At 38.7% G+C, this 21,870-nt stretch overlaps 1 protein-coding gene across 5 annotated transcripts in view; it reads left to right on the top strand.

The window, feature by feature from the left end:
- LOC124155565 (solute carrier family 12 member 7) overlaps positions 1 to 21,870 on the top strand; it is a 329,089-nt gene that overhangs the window by 243,134 nt on the left and 64,085 nt on the right. For 4 of the 5 annotated variants that reach the window (XM_046529524.1, XM_046529507.1, XM_046529532.1 and 1 more), the window contains exons 4-9: positions 1,000 to 1,121; positions 2,794 to 2,979; positions 6,449 to 6,684; positions 8,963 to 9,162; positions 10,058 to 10,219; positions 16,506 to 16,662. In XM_046529524.1, the coding sequence (XP_046385480.1) occupies positions 1,000 to 1,121; positions 2,794 to 2,979; positions 6,449 to 6,684; positions 8,963 to 9,162; positions 10,058 to 10,219; positions 16,506 to 16,662 (1,063 nt within the window). Of the gene's footprint in view, positions 1 to 999; positions 1,122 to 2,793; positions 2,980 to 4,898; positions 5,176 to 6,448; positions 6,685 to 8,962; positions 9,163 to 10,057; positions 10,220 to 16,505; positions 16,663 to 21,870 lie in introns of those variants that run through there. The other variant, XM_046529540.1, reaches the window with a different exon arrangement.

Here is a 21,870-nt window from a genome sequence, read left to right as displayed (position 1 = left end):
TGATTTAACTTTACTTCACCCAAAAATATACTAGCCTTGAAGATTCGCCCTTTCTATTAACATCACTCGTAGAAATTGACCAACATTAGATTCTGACCTCGTTACCACCCAGTGTAAATATATGGCAAAGAGTATTCCTGAAGGAACTAGTTGATGCGACACCAAAATATATCACTGAATCACTAAAGACGACCATAGGAGCAACGTGCCTAAATATTTTCTAAATCGCTAGCAGAAGGTTTTCTGGGCGGATATGGGTTTAAGTAAATGTTACCACCCATTTAGTGAAATGAGTACTGACCATCGTGGTCTCTACCTTCACTCATATGAAGAGGAGCTGCTGCCCTCTCCCCCGGGAGTTGGAAGGCGTAATTGTTGGCGGCCTCCCATCGCCAAGTCACGGCATCCTCGCAGGCTTAATGGCCTATCGTGCTGCGGGATAGACCCATACCACCTCAGAATTCCGTCGCTTTTTGTCCACGATTGCTTATTTGACAAGTAAACTCGATTATATCGCAGCTAACCTCTATATCAAGAAGTTAACCCACCATCCGCAACCCGGTGAACGTACTCGGTGGCTCATAGCACAGCCGCGAGATGTCAGAGGAAGTGATTCAAAAATACGTCGAAAACCCCCAAAAAAAGAAATTTTTCCCCCTATGATTGTTTTGTTGGACTCGTTCGCTCGATAGTTGGGAAGGATATGTAAATATTATTTTTCAGTTTTAAGATCAGGTGATTTTATCAGAACTTTTCATTTTTCAGTTATTTCTTCAGTTCAGACTTGGTAAGTGTGACCATATACCTACTTCACGTTCAATCTATGTTACTCTTTAAGTTCTCAATTCCATGTCTTCATCCTTGGGAGCTAGTTTTATTCAAAAAGGGTATAGTACGTGCTTTCTTCAACCCCAGCGTAAAATTCCAGTTCAGATTGGCATCTTTAGATAACGACCTTTACGCTTGAGTGAAAATATCAGCATCATTCTTGTCTTGCAGGCGTCTACCTTCCGTGCATCCAGAATATCTTCGGCGTCATCCTGTTCATCCGTCTCACATGGGTCGTGGGCACTGCTGGCGCCATCCAAGGCTTCCTCATCGTCCTCACCTGCTGTTGCGTGGTGAGTGCACCCTCCCCTACGCACCCAAATGTGCATACTAGACAAATGGATCACAAGCAATACTAGTCTTAGCCCCATGTCCCGCTACATTATATTTCCCAGGCAACCCGCATATTGGAACTTGTTCACACGCATTCCGGGCACTCTTTATGAGTGTCGCCCGACTTTAGCATTACAAATTTTCGATCCTATGAGTATTATCTATAGCTTCCACTCCAAAAGTCTCAGTGTTCGGGCCAGTTCATTCCGCTGATTCCTGGTGCGTCTTTCTTTTTATTTTTACCTTAAAGTCTCCTGCAGTTTCGAAGCCATCTCACTCTCAACGCTCCTTTCCTTTTTTATTCACACACTAGATTTTACCACATTGGAGCGAAGTGTGTACGCTATTATCCCAGGTAGTCCCCGCCCAGACATTCGGATGGGTGACTATTTTACATCACGAGGCTCGGTAACTGAGGCCGATTTTTCAAGTTTTTAAAAACTTTATTCTTGAAAATCGTCATTTGAAGCACGGAATTTCGTCTTCATTGACATAAAACACTAAACCGAGGATGGTAAAAAGATTATGTTTATAGATCGACTTGACCATTTAACGCATTACTCGAGTGAAAATACTAAGGATTGGATATTTTTCGGAACCATCCCACACATAAAAAATATGGCTCGGTTATTGAAGTACAGTGAAGAGATTAAGTCGGCATGCGGAGAGAAAAATGAACTGTTTCCGCGTAAGGCAACAACCGATACCCTTTTTCCCTTTCCATCTTCGCCGAGGTGAGTCGCGCGGAAAGGGGAGTTTTCACATCACAAGGCATCTTTTAGTCTTTTGTATTACTACGTCCGTCCGACGTGATATTAATTTGTTGCGTTTAGTTTCATTCTTGAATTTAAAAACAAGAGTTTTTAAGGTTGATTAAAAGACGTGATAAGTATAGAATTTTTTTGGCTCTAAAAAACTAAAACTAAGTTCTATAGTTCGTTCGCTTCGTCCACTTAAATTCCATGAAGATTGAAGATCCATAAAAATCGTTGATATAATTTTTAATAAAAATTCCAAAGTTTCCGAAGTTTTGCAATTTTGGTAGGAAATTACTTGCCCAGTCACACAAGTGTGTATCAAAAGGTAATTTCCTTCAGGATTCTTTGCAATTTTGCTTGGGACGTTGGATTTCATAGGAATGCCTCTCGGTTAATCAAAATATTGGGCAACAACGGAAAGTATAACTAGATTGTAATTTTTGTGTAGGCTTTCGCGGTGTGGTGAGGATTCAGCATGGAGGTTTACGGGCTTACTGCCGCGTAGATTCATCTCTGCAGACGACAGTTTCGCCGGCATTGCAGCAGGCTTCTTCATGTCAATGAAGTGGCCTGAAGAAGTTCATTGACCTGAGGAAGCCTGCTGCAATGCCGGCGAAACTATCGTCTGCAGAGATGAATCTACGCGGTAGTAACCCCGAAAACCTCCACGCTAGATTGGAATTTGATGCTGACATTAATTCAGGCTAAACTAATCTGTTTCGGCTTTATTATTTGGCCTGCGTTTCTCAAGTCTCAAAATCCCGGGAAGAAAGAGATTCTAGGCACAGTTCAGAAGTAAATAAAAACTGCTATAAAGTGAGTTTCTTATGTTCTCTCCCACTAATGCCCTGTCTTTATCATTGCCTCCCCACAGACAATGCTGACGGCCATCTCAATGTCGGCAATTGCAACCAACGGCGTGGTGCCGGCAGGTGGGTCCTACTTCATGATCTCACGATCGCTGGGACCTGAGTTCGGCGGCGCCGTTGGGATGCTATTCTATACGGGCACCACGCTTGCGGCGGCCATGTACATCGTGGGAGCTGTCGAGATAGTCATCGTGAGTAACCCTGCCACAGACTTAATACCTCTCCTGTCAAACATTTCCCTATAGTAACGGAAAGAGTGAGTCCAGATAATGATAATCCCATAGAACGACGAAAATCACATTCAATCACCAGCTCACTGAAAATAGAGCTGGATGAAAAGGGTTGTCGAATGCAAAAATGTTTTAAATAATAAATGGAGATGATGAAGACTATCATCAGCGTCTTAATTAACTGTTATCAAAGGCATTTGAGGATGAAAGACAATATGCACTCTATGGCTTTTTTTGCGTCTTGATTATTTTTCCACTCAACGTTTCACTCCTCTTACTGGAAGCGTTATCAAGAAACGCTGGCTCCCGGATAGAAGAGTCTTGGCTTGATAAGTACGCTCCCAGTGATCGGAGTGAAACGCTGAGAGGAAAATGAATCGGACGCAGCATTTCCCGCAAGAAACAGCTAAACAGAACAAAAAAATGCTGCGAAAACCTTCAATTACAAACAAATAATATGTACTCCTTAATGGGACGTAGTTTGGGAAATTTTGTGAAGAATGTAAGACGGAAAAAATAATAAGTAGGAAAGTCGGATAACTAGCAATTTCATCTCCGGGCCAAATGGGCTAAATGCCATTGATAAATTTCGGGTTGAAAGATGCCTCCATCAATAATGTAATTGGTAAGGCATTGAAATGATAATTCACATGTGAATGACCTCTACAGTACCTCCCCATGACTACTCCATGTCTCCGAATATAGATGCCACTTTTTGGTCAAAATGTGCGGAAGAATAGTAATAGGTGGTGTAAGTTTATTTATATAAGTAAAAGCATCCGAGAAAAAGTGACATGAGTGACTAATTAGGCTACCTGAACACACGAGTGAAGTTTAGAGTTTTATGTTTGAGGGGACAACAGTCATACCGGGGGTTTAGGGGCTATGGAATATCCCCCGGTGAAACATGGTGGGCAGCGAGGTTCTCCCCTAAAAAAATTTAAAAATTGTTTAAATGGACCTCTGAAAATAGCATTTTAAGTACCAAGAGTAAAATTTATTTTAAATTTTAATATTTTTCATTTCATTGTACTTCAAAATACAGGTTACGTACTTTTTTAGGACAAAATATCATTTAAGTTTGGGGGGCCAGGCTCCCCATGTCATGGCCATCCCCCAGACTCCGCTCAAGCCTAGACATAACTGTGAGGTTATAAATACAACGTTGTATGGCGGACGAAAGTAATTGCTATTATGTGGTTTTCGAAGGGTACTTGAGATATTTTCTTGTCAATTGCAAACCATAGTCTACTTCTGTCATGTTCAGTTTGAAAGCCACAGTTTAGGGTGATCTTTTTGAATTCGAAGCGCGCGCGTTGCGATCACGGGTGCGTTCCGAATTTGTTTTTGAAGCAATTTAAATATAATTATAATGAAAATAATAATTTAATAATAAATATATTATATAAGTAAATATTTACTAGGGAAGTACTTATGAAACTTTTTGAATCATTCCAAATCGTAAAATTAATTCAGCCACTCGTGTTTACATCTTCACTTCCTATTTCAAATTAATTCGTAATCCCATCTTCATTTTCCAGCGCGTGCTATTGCGGTAAACGACTTTAATACGACGAAATTTACGCATTTGTCGATTTCGGTTACTGCGTTACTGCCCATTACTGCCTTTGGCAATCATAACTGAGAAAATGCCTCAACTCCTGGCTTCTTCTTCACTGCACTTCTTGCAATGTTTCGTCGTAGAGAATGACGTCATTTGCGCTACGGCATAATGTCAACTCCTATTTAACCGAAGTTATAGAATAAAACTATTGGAATAATGTTTTTAAAAGCACTGCCTTATGTTGTCACATTAATGCAGCAATTCGTTGACGTTTTGGAAGTCCTTCGAAGTGGTATTGCGCACTGCGCTGAGACGAATGAAAAACGTGCTTTTCTCTTCCTACACATAAATAAAACCGTTCATAATTGAAAATAAGTCGCAATATGTCTCGTTTTTAAGGCCATGAGTCGTTAGCGGAGAAATTTAGTCATATGAATTGCAGTATGACTACGTGTTGTTTGCACAAATGAGAATTCCGCCAATTTTTCGAATTGTGCTTTCGCCCGCATCTTGACTAGAATCCCTAGAATGGAGTTCACTCTCGTCTGGACATCTGTGAATTAAGTTGGCATATTAGCCATTAAAAACTGCCAGTAAGTACTATTGTTGTGGTGATACTGTGGATAAAGGCCATTGAAATCTTAAGTGTTTATTTATCTGTTGGAAATTAACTCTTACCCTTCGTATAGCCATTTGGGCAGTAGACAGTAGACTAAAATTTGACGACCATTTCCACATCGTCCAATCCCGCCTCAGTGTCCCTATAACCATTAGCTGCATGTGATATGTATCACTGTCGTTGCCTCGTCCCCCGTTTCATGAAAATGTTCCTTGGATTTCGTCATAGCAGAATTTTAAGCCACTGAGAAACCTAACAAATATTGGTTTTTGTTTTCAATGAAGTAGTTCAATGCTCAACTGCCTGTAATTTTACCCTTATATTATATTTGAATCACTTAATATGATGCTATTGTAAGGAAGCGCTATTCCAAAATGTTATAGCCTGTAAAAATTTTGATACTTTAATTGAGTTTCAATTCTTTCATATTATTGTCCCCGAAGCACTTTCTGTGTCAACTGAGTTCAGTTCTCAGATGCCCAACGTGAGTGAACCTCATGGTAGGTGAGACGGAGGCAAAAGCATAATTCGGAAAATAAGTGGAAAAATTCGCAGTTGGGTCTTTTAAGCACTGTCATGCTGCAAGGCTTGTGGTTGAATTCCCTGCTGCAAGAAATGTGTAGTTGGAAATTTCCTGGTTGTATGAGAACTTCAAGTAGACAAAATTTTGGAAGACATGCATCTTCTAGTAATTCCTGAGCTGGCCGCTTTCCGATGGCAACGAGCCTTTGAATTTGCATTATTTTTATCTGCCTCTGCCCTCCATACTGTCTCTCTTATTTCCCATTTATTATTTTAATTTTGGAATTTGTAGTAGTGCATGATATCTTGCGTAGGTATATCCTCAATGAATCATGCTAACTTTTAACTGGTTTTATCTATGGATGATGATGTTGCTAATCATTATTGGTATCAGTAATTGCCACTCACCCTTTTCAAATCCATAATGAGTAATGGAATGTACACCTATAATGTATTATTTAAGTTATTCAGTAGTTTTATATGAATGAGGAAAGTGCTTCCTTGCTTCCTCTCTTAGCTTGGTTCTGCTAAGAATGATGCTCACAGTTCAGTATTATCTGTGATTAGCATTTTACCTTGTAAACCTGGATTATTGTTTACCCAAGTCAATCAGAACATTTTTTGCTGCCTTGAATGACATGTTCCTATGTACATGACGATTGATCTTTATCCAGGACAACGGTGATAATTTCCATTAAAATTGTATTTTTGTTTTTCTTTCCCAGACGTACATGGCCCCTTCGTTGTCCATCTTTGGGGACTTCACCAAAGATGCCAACATTATGTACAACAATTTCCGCGTGTACGGAACGGGGCTACTACTCGTCATGGCTACCATAGTTTTTGTGGGCGTGAAGTTTGTTAACAAATTTGCCACTGTCGCTTTAGCTTGTGTACTCCTTTCAATCGTTGCTGTTTATGCTGGTATCTTCGTCAACTTCCATGGAAATGACAAACTTTTGTAAGTTATACTCTATGTGGGGTTTTCTAATATATAAAATTCTCGTGTCATGCTTTCTTGTTTCCAAACTCCTCTGTAATGGCTGGACCAATTCCTATGAAATTTGGTGGGTGTGTGTTCAGAGGGACTGAGAATATGTTGTAAACTATATATCATTCCTCTCCAGGGCCCATAAGGCCCTGAAATGGGTAGCGAGTCGTTTCCATAAGAAATACATGTAAAATTCGTTTTTAATGACTGCAGACCTTTTTCCTTTGGAATTTTAAAATCTGTTATAATGGTCTCATTAAGTTGAGACATATACCATTAGGAAGAAAAAAAAAATCTTATTCTTGCAATCAAATTTCATTTTCCATTTGATTTACGGTGAATTTAGAAAAAAACATCCGAAAAAAGCTGATCAGCTTTTTTCATATGTTGTTTTAAAACAGTTTCCCGAGTCAGCTAGTATTTTTATAGAAATTCATTTCAAATTATTTTCACAGTCAGCTATCTGGTGTGCCATTAAAAGTATTCTGTTGATTCATTGTAACACAGCAGATATGACAAATTAGAAAAATAGTTTTATAGCTAGCCTACCAGTAGGCTAGCAACAGTTTTAGTCGACGGTATGAAGATTGATGTACCAGCATCCTTCAACTGAGATTTTTTAATGTGAATTCCAATCATTTATCAATTTGTGACTGATGGCTATACAAGTGTAGTGAATTTTGGGGGACTGTATTATAGAATTTAATAATGTGTTGACAATTATAAGGATGTAGTTGGTACGGTCTAAACTGGTGTGTCAACCTTCACATCAGAGACGACTAATAATATGTGTATAAATTGAATCCTGAAGATGTTCAGATAGTGTAGTTGGTAGCCTCAAATGCTGTGGAGGAGAAAAGTAGAGTTTGATTTCTGTTAACCTCAAAGTTTTGAATGTTGAGATGGTACAGTTGGTTGCGTTGTATGCTACGGAGCAGGAAATAAAAGAGGTCAAATCCGAGCGTTTCTCTTAAGGTTCACACAACCAAGATTCCTCTGTCACCTGACCTGTACATCCTCTCAATAAATGAAGGGCTTATCTTATGTAAAAATTTTTTCCAAAAAATTTCTTAACAAATTTCATGATGTATCTAAAGGAATTGGTCCTGATAATGTTCCTCCACTACTCCTTAAGAAGTGCTGCATTTCACTATTGTATCCTTAATTTGTCTTATTTAACATGTCTTTATGTATTGGTATCCTCCCTGAGTTATTTAAAATATCCAATGTGATTCCTGTCATTAAAAAATAAGTAATAGGCATGATATTCATATTATCACTATTTAATCTATCCTAGTGACAGTCGCTAACTTATCCTGTAATGAATAAATTGATAACCAATAACCAATGTGGATTCAGAATGGGTACATCCACAATCACTGCGTAATTGGCATTTTTTCAGCATGATGTCACCTTGCTCTCTACTACAGCATCATTACCATGGTGACATCATTTACTATTACTTCATCAATGCATTTCATAGGGTGAACCTTACCGTGCTACTTCATTAATTGGAGTTGAGTAGTATTTCCAGATCTCTCTATTAGTTAAAAAGCTATCTCTGTAACCAAAATGTTTTTGTAAGAATCATTAACTCAAAATCCTTTAGCCTCATAGCATCTTCTGAGATTCCTCTAGCATCACACTTTGGCCCTATCTTGTTTACTACATACACTGATGATATTGTTTCTGATATACAACAAGCAAAATATCTTCTATTTGCTGATGATTTAGAGGTTTTTCATCTTATCGATTACTAAATGATTTTGAGGTGCCGTAAGAATGTACATATTGTCTGGTTGGATGAATGGTGTAATATGAATCAATTTAAATAATTAATTTTTAAAATATGCAATACATATTGTCACTCATTATAAAAGGAATGCTGCCATTTTGGAAATTCCATTCCATAACAATAACTGCAGTGAAAATTTACCGTTAATTTGTGCGATGCAAAACTGCAATTTGTATTGTAATAAGTTTGATTTTTTTTATTCTTCTTTAAAATCTTTTTAAAAAATTAGTATGTAAGGACATGTACATAATTATGTATTTTATATTTGCTATTTTTACTGTTATTTGTCACAAAATACAAACAAGCATGTCACAGAAATAAAAGTAAAAATTTCCAAGGAAACGATTATGAATAGATGTAGCTACCTCTTCTAATGATTCATTTGGACTTTCCCATTCATGAAAGTGAATAGTTAAAGCTGCGCTCACGTACTATTTTACATCTCTCGCTCAGCATGTGCGTTCTTGGGAAAAGACTGCTGAAGGACATTGCCGTGGACAACTGTACCAAAGAGGTTGGCTCACCGCTGTATGGAATCTTCTGCACCAACACCTCATCTACCGGTGCACCCCTCGGTTGCGACCCCTACTTTGAGACCAACAATGTTAGCATTGTCCGTGGAATTAAAGGACTGGCAAGTGGAGTTTTCCTGGGTAAGAAATTCTTTCCAAAATTTGTCATGTGGAACTAGATTTGATGGAGAATCCCCATTACATTCAGCTAAGGAATTGTATTCATTCTTCTTTGGATACAAATAACTTAGTACAGAAAAAGGATACAGGAAAGGAAATTACTGTAAAAATTTTCTTGTTCAATTCTGCAATATTTTAAGCCAAATTTTGCATGAAAAATCCTTTTTTTAAATGCATAATCACTATTATAACTGTTGAAGTAAATGTTTTTGAGGGTATTTGATATACGTATGTGCTGACTTTGGTTGCCAACGAATCTGACACTACTCATTTGATTATTACCAAAGCTAAGTGATTATTAGGTACACATTTTAACTAGTAATTCTTTAAGTTCAAATATGGTATCTTTTACAGAAAAAGAGTTTTTGTAATTCTGGAAAATGTGGCCATAGCAAAACAGTCTCTGAGTTTCATTCTTTGTATTGTTGTCTGAGTTTTCACACAGATGCTGTGATGTTATGTTGCAAAGAGAACTTCCTCAGTAATCTACTTTATCGACTATATTTCTGTAAGGCATAGTAATTTTAAAAATGTCAGCCAAAGGTTACTCACACTCCCATGCCCTTTGTCTAGTAATTTTTGAGCATCATATTTCAAATCATCAGAGACTACAATTTTGCATTCCAAGAAAAGTATGCCATCTACCATGTCATGCGATGAACATATCTCTCAGAGGAATATCCCATTCTGTTTCACTTGGAGCTACTTGTAATGATTACATAATGTTTGTCTTGAACTCCCTACCTTTCTAGGAAAGGAAAATGTCTTTCTGTTCCACTGTGACACTTGTAGCTTAAAATTTACCAGTAATAATATTCTTTCTAATGTCACAGTCCGCTCTCCTTGTTTTCAATAGATAATATTGCTGACAGCATGTTGGAAGACGGGCAGTTCATTGCAAGATCTAAAGACCCAGAGGAAATCGAGAGGCTGGAACGTCCACCATACAATCAAATCTATGCTGACATTACCACTACGTTCACCATTCTCATAGGAATCTTCTTCCCATCAGTTACAGGTTTGAATATTTCCTTACAAGATTACAAGTGTTTTGTGAATCCTTTTTTTGCCCACTTGCTGACTACTAAACTCACCATCTTAACAAGAATGCAGTCATGCATTTGTGTTATCATAAATGATAACTTTCAGAATGGACTTAAATACTTTATCTACATTGTCATCGGGATATTTTGCTAGGATCATTTTAACGGAAGCGTACTCATGCATCAGGGTTATCGTAGGATTTTATTGGATTGCCATTTTTTCTTGGATTGCCACCAAATTTAGGATGTACATACTACTTATTTTACTCTTTAAGCAACCCTAGAAATTTACCTATTAGTCTACCCATTGTAGGATTAAATATAAAGGAATTTAGCTGTTAAGTAGGTTCTCGTTAATACAAACAGCGTTATTACGTAGCAAATCGTTGGTCCCGACGAAAAGACCTATCCAAGCTAGAGTAAAAGAAAGGTTATTATGAAATTTTCGTTTCTACGAATTAACGAACCTCAGTCCCGGTCCCAGCGGTTATAAAATGAACTTTATTACGTAGTTCCAGGCATAAGCAAGGGCATTTAGGTGGATTTTCAGTACGCTAAGTTTTAATAATCGCGCCGCGTTTAAATTCTTCTCGTGTACCGTGCCCAAGAGCGTCAATTATGGTTCTTTATTCAGTGTACACGCAACATCATATAATAAGCTTCATTCCTGTGGAGTCGTAGTGACCCACTCATAACCGCTCATAAATTGGACGTACTGTTAGTCCGCTTCCTTCACAAATTCGATTTACAAATTTTCAGTGATATGAGCATTCAAAATTTTCGAATTTCGACTTTGGCACCTTACAATTTGGCTGATGCTACACAGTGTGGCACGGAGGAACTCTCACTATGGGCACAATCTGAACAAAGTATCACTGAATCTGGTGTGAATTTAGGAACTGTTCAGCGTTACGCCTGTTCTTCCTTACTGCAAGGAGCAATGTTTTTCGGCTCTGGCTGCGTCGCACGCCCAGCTAGATCAGTTCGTAATATTGTGAGTTAGAGCACGATTGTATGCAGTGTTGCATTTTGTAGGATAACCATTCTTCTCAATGCCTTTCACACAGTCCGTCCGGCGAGAATTGCCTGATGATGGCACAATAGGAGGGGCCGATAACCCTATAATAGTACATATTTAGGTGAGGAAGAAGAACACTCATATATGTGCTGATAGCATAGTGTAAACAAAAGTATTGTTTCCTTTGTATTGTTCTTTTTATACTATGCTGATAGGGTGGCCACGAGGAATAAAGAGGTCAGAATCAATAACAATATACAGTGGAACCTCGTTAAAGCGAGTACGGGCTATAGCGACACCCCCGCTATTACGAGAGATAACCGATGCACCGTCAATTGACCCTATAATAAGCGTGTTGAAAAATTCGTTTTTACGAGACCCTTTCGGTGTTGGCTCTCGCCATAGCGAGGGTTTCACCGCCGGAAGACTTTCATCAAGACTCCTTAACCTCTGTAATTGTAGAAATGAAGTTAATGGAGTGCTCAGTCTCAAATTTATGTGGTAAACTGTCGTTCGATAAATACAATGATTGACGAAACAATGCTTTGCATGATTTTTATTCAGTGCGGCGCTTATAAATTGTTTGAATAGTTAGTCGTTATTTGAGTAAGGAAATTTAGTGACGCAAAACAACATCGCCTTTCGTCTGGATTTATGCTTACGTTTATCGGATAGATGTATATCTGTCGCCGCACCACTCCTGTTCCTGTATATCTGTTCGCAACAGGTATATTGGCTATTATTTGCTCCACCTCCGGTAAAGCGACAATTCGCTATAGCGAGTGTTTATTAGTGCACCGTGGGGTGTCGTTATATCGAGGTTGCACTGTAAAACTGCGAGTAAGTATGTACAAAATAGTAAATGCTCTCCGATTGTAGTTATACCTATGGTGATTTATATTTTTTAGGCAGTGTAGACAATCTTATTAAAATCACTTCGACCTCTCCTCGGCAATGGCAGTTTCAAGTTTGTTGGCACAAGTGTCTCCCTAATTCCTTTGTCGCTTGAAAAATCTAATAAAATCTTCTTATCTGACTTCAAAGGCTTTCGAGCCTTACCAGGCAGAGTAACTGCCTTGCTCTTAAGTGAATTTGCGCATGTTGTGTAACCACTGTTACGGATGGGTAATGTTTTTCCATCCCGACATCTCCATTGAAGCAATCAAGTGCGACGATCCATGCGTTAAAAATGCCCTGGTAGGGGGTCGTAATCGGAATATTCAGCCAAATGCTGGCGTTATTGTTTATGCTATAAAGCGACCCCAAATTCTGCTTGTGGGCCGCTATTTTGAGATAGTAAATAAGGGGGGTGTAATATTGTGCCATAAATAGCATCTTCATCATGATAGCGCAGTCGTTATCTTTTACAGGATAGCCCTGTTACTTAATTCGGGAAGATATCAATCCTCGATTGCATCATGCCACATTCTTCTGATGAGAAACTGAAATCAATTTTCCTGTTTATATATATTTCCGCAGAATTTAATGTCGCTTATTAAATACTGTTTTTTCCCGATGATTCTTAAAAGAAACGTTCATATGAAGTGCGTTATTACGAACCTCCAGTTTTTCGGTCCCGCGAACTTCATTATAACGAGAGTCTACTCTAGTGGCTTTGCACGAGAATAAATACTGATAATGATTGAACCATGGAGAAAAATAATATAGGAGAAATATGAGGCTTTAGGCAAGGTAAACTTAATATTTGCTATTGTGATGCCATTGATGTTTGCTGCAGAACAACACAATCTAAAATTTCAACTATTTTTGCCATGGGTTAAAAAAAGGAACTCGAGTAAATACAGTGATATATGTTGTAATCTAATTTTTATTAATCGCGTAATTATTCACTTAGTTTCACTCCACACATCAGGTAGTGACAAAGCAATCACTGCTCTTCAGGAAATCAGATGCCATAAGGGAGTCGACCGAAGGTAAACTGTTGTATTGTACTTTCGTAAATCCCTCTCAAGTCAATTTGTCCATAGGGGATCTGCTGAAAAGCTTGGCAATGATTACTTACTTTGATCTCTTTCAATCAGGCACTAGTCCTTTAGCGAAGTGAATCATGTACCTTGCAATGATGTCGAAGGTGTTTCAGGTCACATGACTTCAGGTGATATTCCAGAACTTTTAATTAGAATTTAATGACCTTTGTAGGATACTTGGAGAGTTTGGACTCGTGAGAAAATTTTTTATCGAGTGAGACTTGGTAGCAAAATGAAAAAATTTCATGCATGTTCCCCATCACCCATTATTTCCCACATTGAATGCCAGGCTGAACAGATGTGGCAAATTGATTTGGACAGAGATATTGCACTTAAGAATAGCATGCATTTCAATGTATTTCAATGACTCGTGTATTTTTGGGTGTAGCTGAATTCTCTGGAAGCTGACAGGAGCACTGCAAAGTGCCTCCTAAACTTGCTGAATTTCTTTCACCTGATGATGGAATCAAATACATACTTACTCTTTAACCTCTAGTTAGCCATATGTGGCTGTGCTTGACTGCTCACTAACCTTAGTTCCACGGCCAATGGCAGAGTCAGAACAAATTTGAGCAATTTGGCAGCTGCTTGAGCATTCGCTTGCAAATTTGGTTTGCTCAAATCTGTGACCAGTGAGAGCATTCTGAGGAGCTACGAGGAGGAGATGATGATTTATCAGGCAGGCGAAAGAGTGTGGCTGCACCCGGTGATTTGTTGCCAAGCATAGCTGTACTCGGCCATAGGTTTCCGAGTACTCCAGTAGAGTGCAGGCTCGTAGTTCATTTCTGCATCAAATATGCAGAATGGGAAATGACTCCCCAGCAGCCGATCGATTGTGACCAAGTGCGAAAGCTATTTTGCAGGGCTCTGAAGCTGACTGAAGTAGGAGGGCGAGTGAGCTCTGAGCTCAAGGCTTAGGGCTTATACAGTGGAACCTCGATCTATCGTTTTTCAGGGGGATGGATGAAATAAACGATGAATGCGGGAAAACGATCGATGCGGGAATGGTTGTCCGGGTTGCCTATGTCCCAGGAAACGCTTGATCTTTGCGAATTATGATGTTCATTAATGGATTCAAACAAGATATCAGCTGATTACAGGAATATTATTAAGTACTTTATCGAAACACTTAGGTCATATTGTTGATTCGAATTATATCTATTTCAAATATCCTAAAGGAACACGCTGCCTTGCCAAAAAATGTTTGCACTCCACTCGGAATTTTCACTGTAATTTCACTGTAAAAAGTCTTATCCATCAAATACCATTTCAAGTACACGTATTTACGAGATAAATGTGCCTGTTATGCCTCAAACAACTGATTTTGCCGTCGCAGTGATTGGTTATGAGATGGATCAAAGACCAAAAATAGTTTATTATTTGAAATGTTCCTTTCTAGCAATTAAATTTTTAATATGATTGAGGCAATGTGGCGTTAATCGTCAGCGGCACGCCCACCTGATCCTCGGCTTCATCCCATTTCTCGTTTTCACCAGGGATCTCGCTCTACCCCCACACCTGCCGGCTTGTGCTAGCGGACATACCGAGCCGTTCTGCAATATTCGCGCATTTTTAGCCCGGTTTCTTTTCTTCATCTTCAATTATTTTCAGTCCATCTTTTAAAGTTCCCACTTGTGTCTTCGGAAGGGCCATGGTCCGAAGATGAATAAGAATAAAACTAATAAAAATGAAACCGGACTCTATTGAACCCACACGGAAAACACTCGCTGGTTTTAAGTCAACCCACCCCGGAAAGTATGGAACCAGTCGTACGAGGTGAAATTCGGCACTAATGCTATCGCGTGCGGCGTAAGCAGAGATTACTGCAGAGGGTGAAGCATGACCGTATGAATGCGCAATGAAATTTTTTATCCTATAGAGAAGGCAACTCACCCACTCAATTCTAACAATAAGTAGCGTAGCTCTAGATGAGCAGATGAATTCAGATTGCTAGCAGGGAGAAACAAAATATCTTGAGAAGACATCGCTTCGTTAGCAACTCAGACAAGTGAGACTTGTAGCATAACTCGTAAATTGTAACCAGACGCCCTGTTTTAAAAAAAAATCCACATCAACTGCCGTGAAGCTCACTATCAGTTGCGAGGATATCGATATTCGCCAGAAATCACCATCATATTATTCCAACTATTTCCTTGGTTAAATTCTTAAATAACGTTAGAAATACGTCGTGTTTGGTATCATTCTTTTTTTAATTACGTGCACATCACTAATATCTGAATCTAACAAAAGTATAATACCAATTGCCGAAATTCATTTTTAGACACCTTTTGGGCTAATTGGTGATTCATGCAGCAGTTGACCTTCAGAAGTGTGGATCTTTGAAGCGAGTCGGCGAAAAAAGTCAGCGGTCAAGAAAAGGGGAGGAGTGAAAAAGGTTTCTTTTGTCCTCGAGTAACTTGATATTTTCTTTCGAAGCTAAGGTCTTCGTAATACGATCCCTGCTCGAGCTGGGACCTTTTTTTATTTCGTAGAAGAGGAAAGCTTCAGACGCGGGGGAGACGAGTGCTGAATGGAGGGGGATACCGGATCTTGGGAAATGCGCTAATGTAACTATCCCACGGCACTCAGCTTCTTCCTATCGTATTTCAATCTCCTGGGGAAGATTCAAACTATGTGTCTGTCGTTATTAGCAATAAATAACACGTTGTAAACACTTCATCTCATTTTCGTCAAACAATAGATGAGGGAAAATTATACGACGGGACCGCGATCTTCAAACGATACTTCGGGGAACGATAGATACAGGAAAATATTACATTGTCTTTATGGAACTTAATTTGGGACCAGGAGCGGCGAATGATGAATGCGGGAAAACGATCAATGCGGGAACGATAGATCGGGGTTCCACTGTATTAACTTTTATTTTACCTCTGTATGATCACCATTATGTTGAGCATTATAGATACCAGGCTGCTATCCTGGTCACTGCAACTAAAATCATGTACTCATTTTTTTAATAAAAATTCTTGGTTGTCAGAGTTTGAATTCAGTTGCAGTATTGGCTACTCTAATCATGACGACGTTAATGGAATAGCTGTGTATGCATTATCAATTGGATCATCTGAGCAATGAAATTTTATCAAGAAAAGTTATTGAAAATATTAGGCTGTTGACCATGAAGCTGGGTAAATAATGTGAGGTTGGAGTTCATATTTCTATCAGTTTACACATTAGGGATAGTCTGTTTGATGATGTTTTAGATAAGAATAATATGATCTGTCCAATTACCCTCAGGAATAATGGCTGGCTCCAATCGATCGGGAGACTTGGCAGATGCCCAACGTTCGATTCCAGTGGGTACGATATGTGCTATCCTGACGACGTCAACCGTTTACCTGTCATCAGTGCTTCTGTTTGCCGGCACAGTGGACAACCTGCTCCTCAGGGACAAGTGAGAAATGAATGGTTGCTGGAGGTCATCTCCTCTCTTGTATCCCCCTCCTGCAATGAACGAACCCCCCTCACTCACTCACCTCCCCATATATGTCATGTCGCTCTGAAAAGGTGAAGGAGGCAATGGGAGAGGCAGTGCTGGCCTCTCACCCTCCTCCACCAAAGGCTTCTCATTGTTGTCGTGTGGGTGTGATCGCTTTGTGATGGGCTGCAGTTTTGCTACATGTGAGAGTACATGTAAGCATATGCATTTCTGTGTGCATGCGTTTGAGTGGGGGTGCTCAGACATTTTCTGTGGGTGTACTCTCCATCATTTGTCTAATTTTTATGTCATTTCTTGTTTACCTGTTTGGCTCATACCTCTGCAATGAGTTTTTAAATTAATTTTTGGATATTCTTTTTAGAGTCAATTTAAGTAAAATAAATATCTGATCACCCTTGCACATAAGCAGTGTGTGTGCTTCCTTTTTGTGTGTCTGACTTGTTATTGTTATCCAATACTACCAGTAAGTCATATATGTTGGTTGGAAGGCTGTGCATGTTTTTGCCCCATACAAATTTAGATGATTACAGAGTTCGTTTCTGCCTAAGTAACTATCTGTCTTCTGTGAAAGATACATTCTTAATAAAATGATTGTTAGGCTTTAAAATGACAAAAAGTGAGGTGGAAATTTGGATGGAAGTATTTCAAGAGTTGTGATATGATAAAATAAGTCTTCAAGGTCATTTATTCTCATGAGTTGTTGAAAATATTTTCATCTGTTATTATTTTTTTTGTACCAGTTACAGTAGAGGTTCAGTTTAATGAGAGCTCATAATCCCTGGAAAAATGCTCGCAATATATAAGGTGCTCATTATATTCAAAAGTGAAGGATAAAGCCCCTTAATTCCCATATTCACCTCTAAATACTGCTTGTACTATCATTTGCAAAAGTCTTGCAACAAATCGAGCGGCGCCACTTTCGCTCCACAAAGATTGTGCCCGGAAATTGTATGATTTTCGGGTGTATGCAACAATCCAATACTAGTCTTCATGGTTCAATGCATGGAGAACGGGTCATTGGGTGGGTGAGGTATTTTGTCATCCTTTTCAGTCTCGGGATTTGACCACTTCCATTTAAGTGAAATTAATGTTCATGATATTCCTCCAAACACATTGTAGCATTTAATGCAGTAGGAAAGATCAAAGGTAATTCCTCGGAGAGATTTTAAAAAGTTGGTAGCTTGGCTCTTTTTGAGTGATCTCAGCTCTTTTCAGAGAGAGGAAATCACGAGTCGTTCACTGTGAACATGGACTTTTGTTTACATCTCTCGACTCGGGTTGATGTTTTAATACAATATCTACGACATATGATACGAGGCAGCTTTGAAATTCCCAGTGTTTCATCATATAAATATCTGAGCAAACACGTAAAATATGAATTAGTTAAGCTGATCGGCATTAATCGTTGCGTAAGTAATAACAGAGTTCTCCGACGTCCGTCAATCGGTAAAGATGTATTCCTTTCCACTTATTCAAAGTATGACGAGGAAAACTTAATTCCAGGTAAAAGTCCCATTTTTAATGATTGTCGGATTTCAACAGGTATTGTTTGTTAAAATGTTCTACTGCTGAATTAGTGTGAATGCGAATAATAACTCTAAGCTGCTATGTCGTTGATGATTAAGTTATCTTATTTAGATGCAATCATTTACATATACACTGATGAATTCGGGATAATGTAGGATACTTACTTAGCATTATTAATTGAATTATCTACTTGCATTGAGTAAGTTACATTGTATTAGGAAATGTGTTTGTTGGCAATACGTTTTATGTCTAAGGCATTAGTGGAACTGCATCTCATTTCATAAAACCTTTCAAGTCGAGTAAGAAGGAAGTAAGCAAATCCTAACAGAATTTCTGTTTGTAATGAATGTATACGCTTGCTTCATTATAAATACTAATACCGAGTATGAAACATAAAAACAAATAATAATAACTTAAAAAGACGATGCCATACCGAAGTCGCAGGCGACAACATCATGATATTCCTATTGTATATACTAACCAGCCGAAACATAGAGTGTGCGAAAGCCTCCGTGCTCAAGTTATAATCATATAAACGAATAAAAGACTAATATCCCGAGAAAGTGATTATTTTGATCAAATTCGTTCAAGTGAGAAGCCGTAGGAGAAGCTCAGCACATGAAGGAGCTCAGTGTTACAATAACAGTAAATAATTAAAATTACCACTCGATGACCTTGAGCTAGAAATAGCTCAGTTGATAAGCATTCGGGCTGGTGATAGGAGGGGCCTGCGTTCGAGGCCTTCCCGTGGCCGTAAACTTTTTATCCTCCGTATTTTATTTTAAAGTTTTTTTATTTTTGAAATTTATGTTAAGAGGGTACCAGCTGTTGAATTTGAGCATTTTTTGCAACAATTTCTAATTTAAATGACCGTGCGACGGGAATCATGCGTAGTTAGCGCGGTAGGACGAATCAATGGGGTGTTTGCATAAAATTTTTTTGCGCTTAAATATTTCTTCATCGTATAGAGGAAAGGAAGTAGATGAAGAAAACATAGGTTTCAATGCAGTAAAATGGAGAAATATATTATTAAATGAATAATAAAATCGCTAAAATGCCAAGGACATAAGCGGGAGAAGATACGGTAGGTGACGTCACTTGCCCGTAGTTACCCGTTTGAGGCCTCATTGCGACTGGGAAAATTGCCGAAAACATGGCATTAGAGGTAAATTTTGATAAAGGAAATACAAATAATCTACCAAAAGTAGATGTATGTATGGTGGCGTAGTATTTGAAGGGTAATGACTGCTTCAGCATTCCGGAAGTTAGAGGAACGAAGGCACTTTGGTCAGTTACCTGATGATTTCATCTCCATAGTACAATGAAAGGTATGGGAAGCTGCCTTTTTATAGTCACCCTATCAGGCCAATAGATCAGTTCCTTCAATGTGTGTGCCAGGATTGGCACAGTTCTGTTGAGAATTTTACATGCATGGCCACATGATATGCAAAATTGATCCGCTAGCCTTTCAAAAGAATCATTTACCTCGATTTTCATGAGAGTAAATACAATGTCTCTCTGGCCAAGTTTAGTGTATTTCATTATCAAAGACATTGCATGAGGAAACCACTCATCTGGCACGCCAGTATACATTTTGGATTTCCTATTTACACAAGAGAGAATTGCATCAGGGTCCTGAAATTCATGAGCAGACTCATCACTCTCAGATGAGCATGGCTCATATTCACTCCCACTGCCATTTTCCACACCCTCAGTTGTTGTGACAGACTCCAATTCCTCTTCATCCACAGCCCCACCTATTCTCTTCAGTGGAGATGTCGACACATCTCTCTGTAACTTGATGGGTGATTTGGCAATGTTAAGTACTTCCTTTTTTGTCATATTGCAATTAATACCCTTACTCCTGTGAGAAACAGAAGTTTGGACACTAGCATCACTAAATGTCTTAGTAAGAGTCAATGGCTCATAGTTGGATGCAGCATTTCCACCCTCATGAGCTTCAGAGCAGTCTAGTTCTAGGTCCACTGACTCCTCATCCAAGTCATGACTGGTTATATGGGGAGGGATACGTTTATCAACCTAAAAGAAAAGCATATATTTTATGAGTTGTATAATTCAGGCAGTAATTTGCAAGTAACTGACATACATTTAACGAGACCTTTATCTCCATAGTACCAAGTTGATTTTTTTATAATTTGAGTACTTGAGCAGCACCAAACTCTTCACTTCAAATTTTCAATAATCACTTGAGCTTATATGAAAATATTCAAACTCCTACTGGGCATATAAGTATAGAATTAAATATATGATTAACAACATTTTATTCCACTTTCAAGCTTATTATTTTGCCCATTTTATTTCAGATATGATGGGGTTAGAATCCAAGTATACCCAATAGTTAGAAGCCAAGAGTATGGATGCCACATTTTAATATGAACTATTAACATAGAAATATTAACTGATCTGTTATTATTAGGCTTCAATGTTGCACAGGGGTGGATCCAGGATTTTGTTCAGGGGGGGGGGGCACAAGGATACCTCGTCATACAAAACGAACGAAATGATAATGGGACCGTATTAAAAATCTAGCACATTTCTAAGGGTCTGGGGGGCACGTGACCCCGTGCCCCCCCCCCCTGGATCCGCCTATGATGTGGCAGCATATCATGTATTAGTCAGTCTATACCTGTAGAACACATTTATGTCTCTGTAACTGTTTCTATTTAGTGATTATCATTTATTTTATTCATTAATTAAAATATTAATTTATTTAAAGGGCAAATATAAACAATGCAGTCTACACTTACAGTAGGTACCTATAAAGAGTTCCCATAATAAGACTGTAATATTCATCAATTCACATTGAGGCTACAAATATCTTTAGAACCAGCCTAGGGGGGGCTGCACACTCAGTGCGTCTTCTATTAATCTCAGCTGAGTCCTCTTCATGGGTAATTTTCGGGTGGTTGACGCAAATGCTCTCTGCCGATCTTCCTGGCAGCCAAATACGTGGGGAAAAGCACATTTTTTCAATAGCTTATGCCCTCCTACCATTTTGCACCTCATGAAAATTCCATGTCGTCCTCCATCTATGAACAAAAACATTAGGTATATATTTTTAACTGTACATACCAAAATCATAGCTCAAACTGTTTACTTCTGACCTTCTAGATACTTCTTCCAAGGTTTTCTTCGTCAACAATTTACATCCTTTGAATTGCAGTTTTTTGGAAGCATCTATTTTCCATTTCATTACGTTGGCTATTTTGTACGATTAATGGATTCATTCAGCAAATGTTAATGGCTCTTCATCATGAATAATTTACGTGTCATATACATACATTAGCATCTATTAAATAAGCGTCAGTAATAAATATTAAAATACCTTAAAATGGTCCTATCAGCAATAATAGGTTGATTTCAGAGAGACATTGAAGTCCCTTCTTGCAGCTCTAAACCATTTCTTCCTCCGTTTCTCTTCCTTCGGAACCGCGAAAAACATTTTGCTAGGGTTCCTGCTGCTTGTATTTGTACACTCTGGTACAAAACACCATTTATATGCCGACATTGCGCACAGTTTATCTCTGAATTTCGTTCAAGTGAGCGCGTAATCATTAACTACAGCATACCCGTACGGCAAGTACTCGAAGTTACGGGCACGTGACGTCACAGGCG

The sequence above is a fragment of the Ischnura elegans genome, chromosome 1, assembly GCF_921293095.1.
Source record: "Ischnura elegans chromosome 1, ioIscEleg1.1, whole genome shotgun sequence".
NCBI lineage: Eukaryota > Metazoa > Arthropoda > Insecta > Odonata > Coenagrionidae > Ischnura > Ischnura elegans.
Note: the sequence above shows the minus strand (reverse complement) of the source record. Positions and strands in the feature narration are given on the sequence as shown.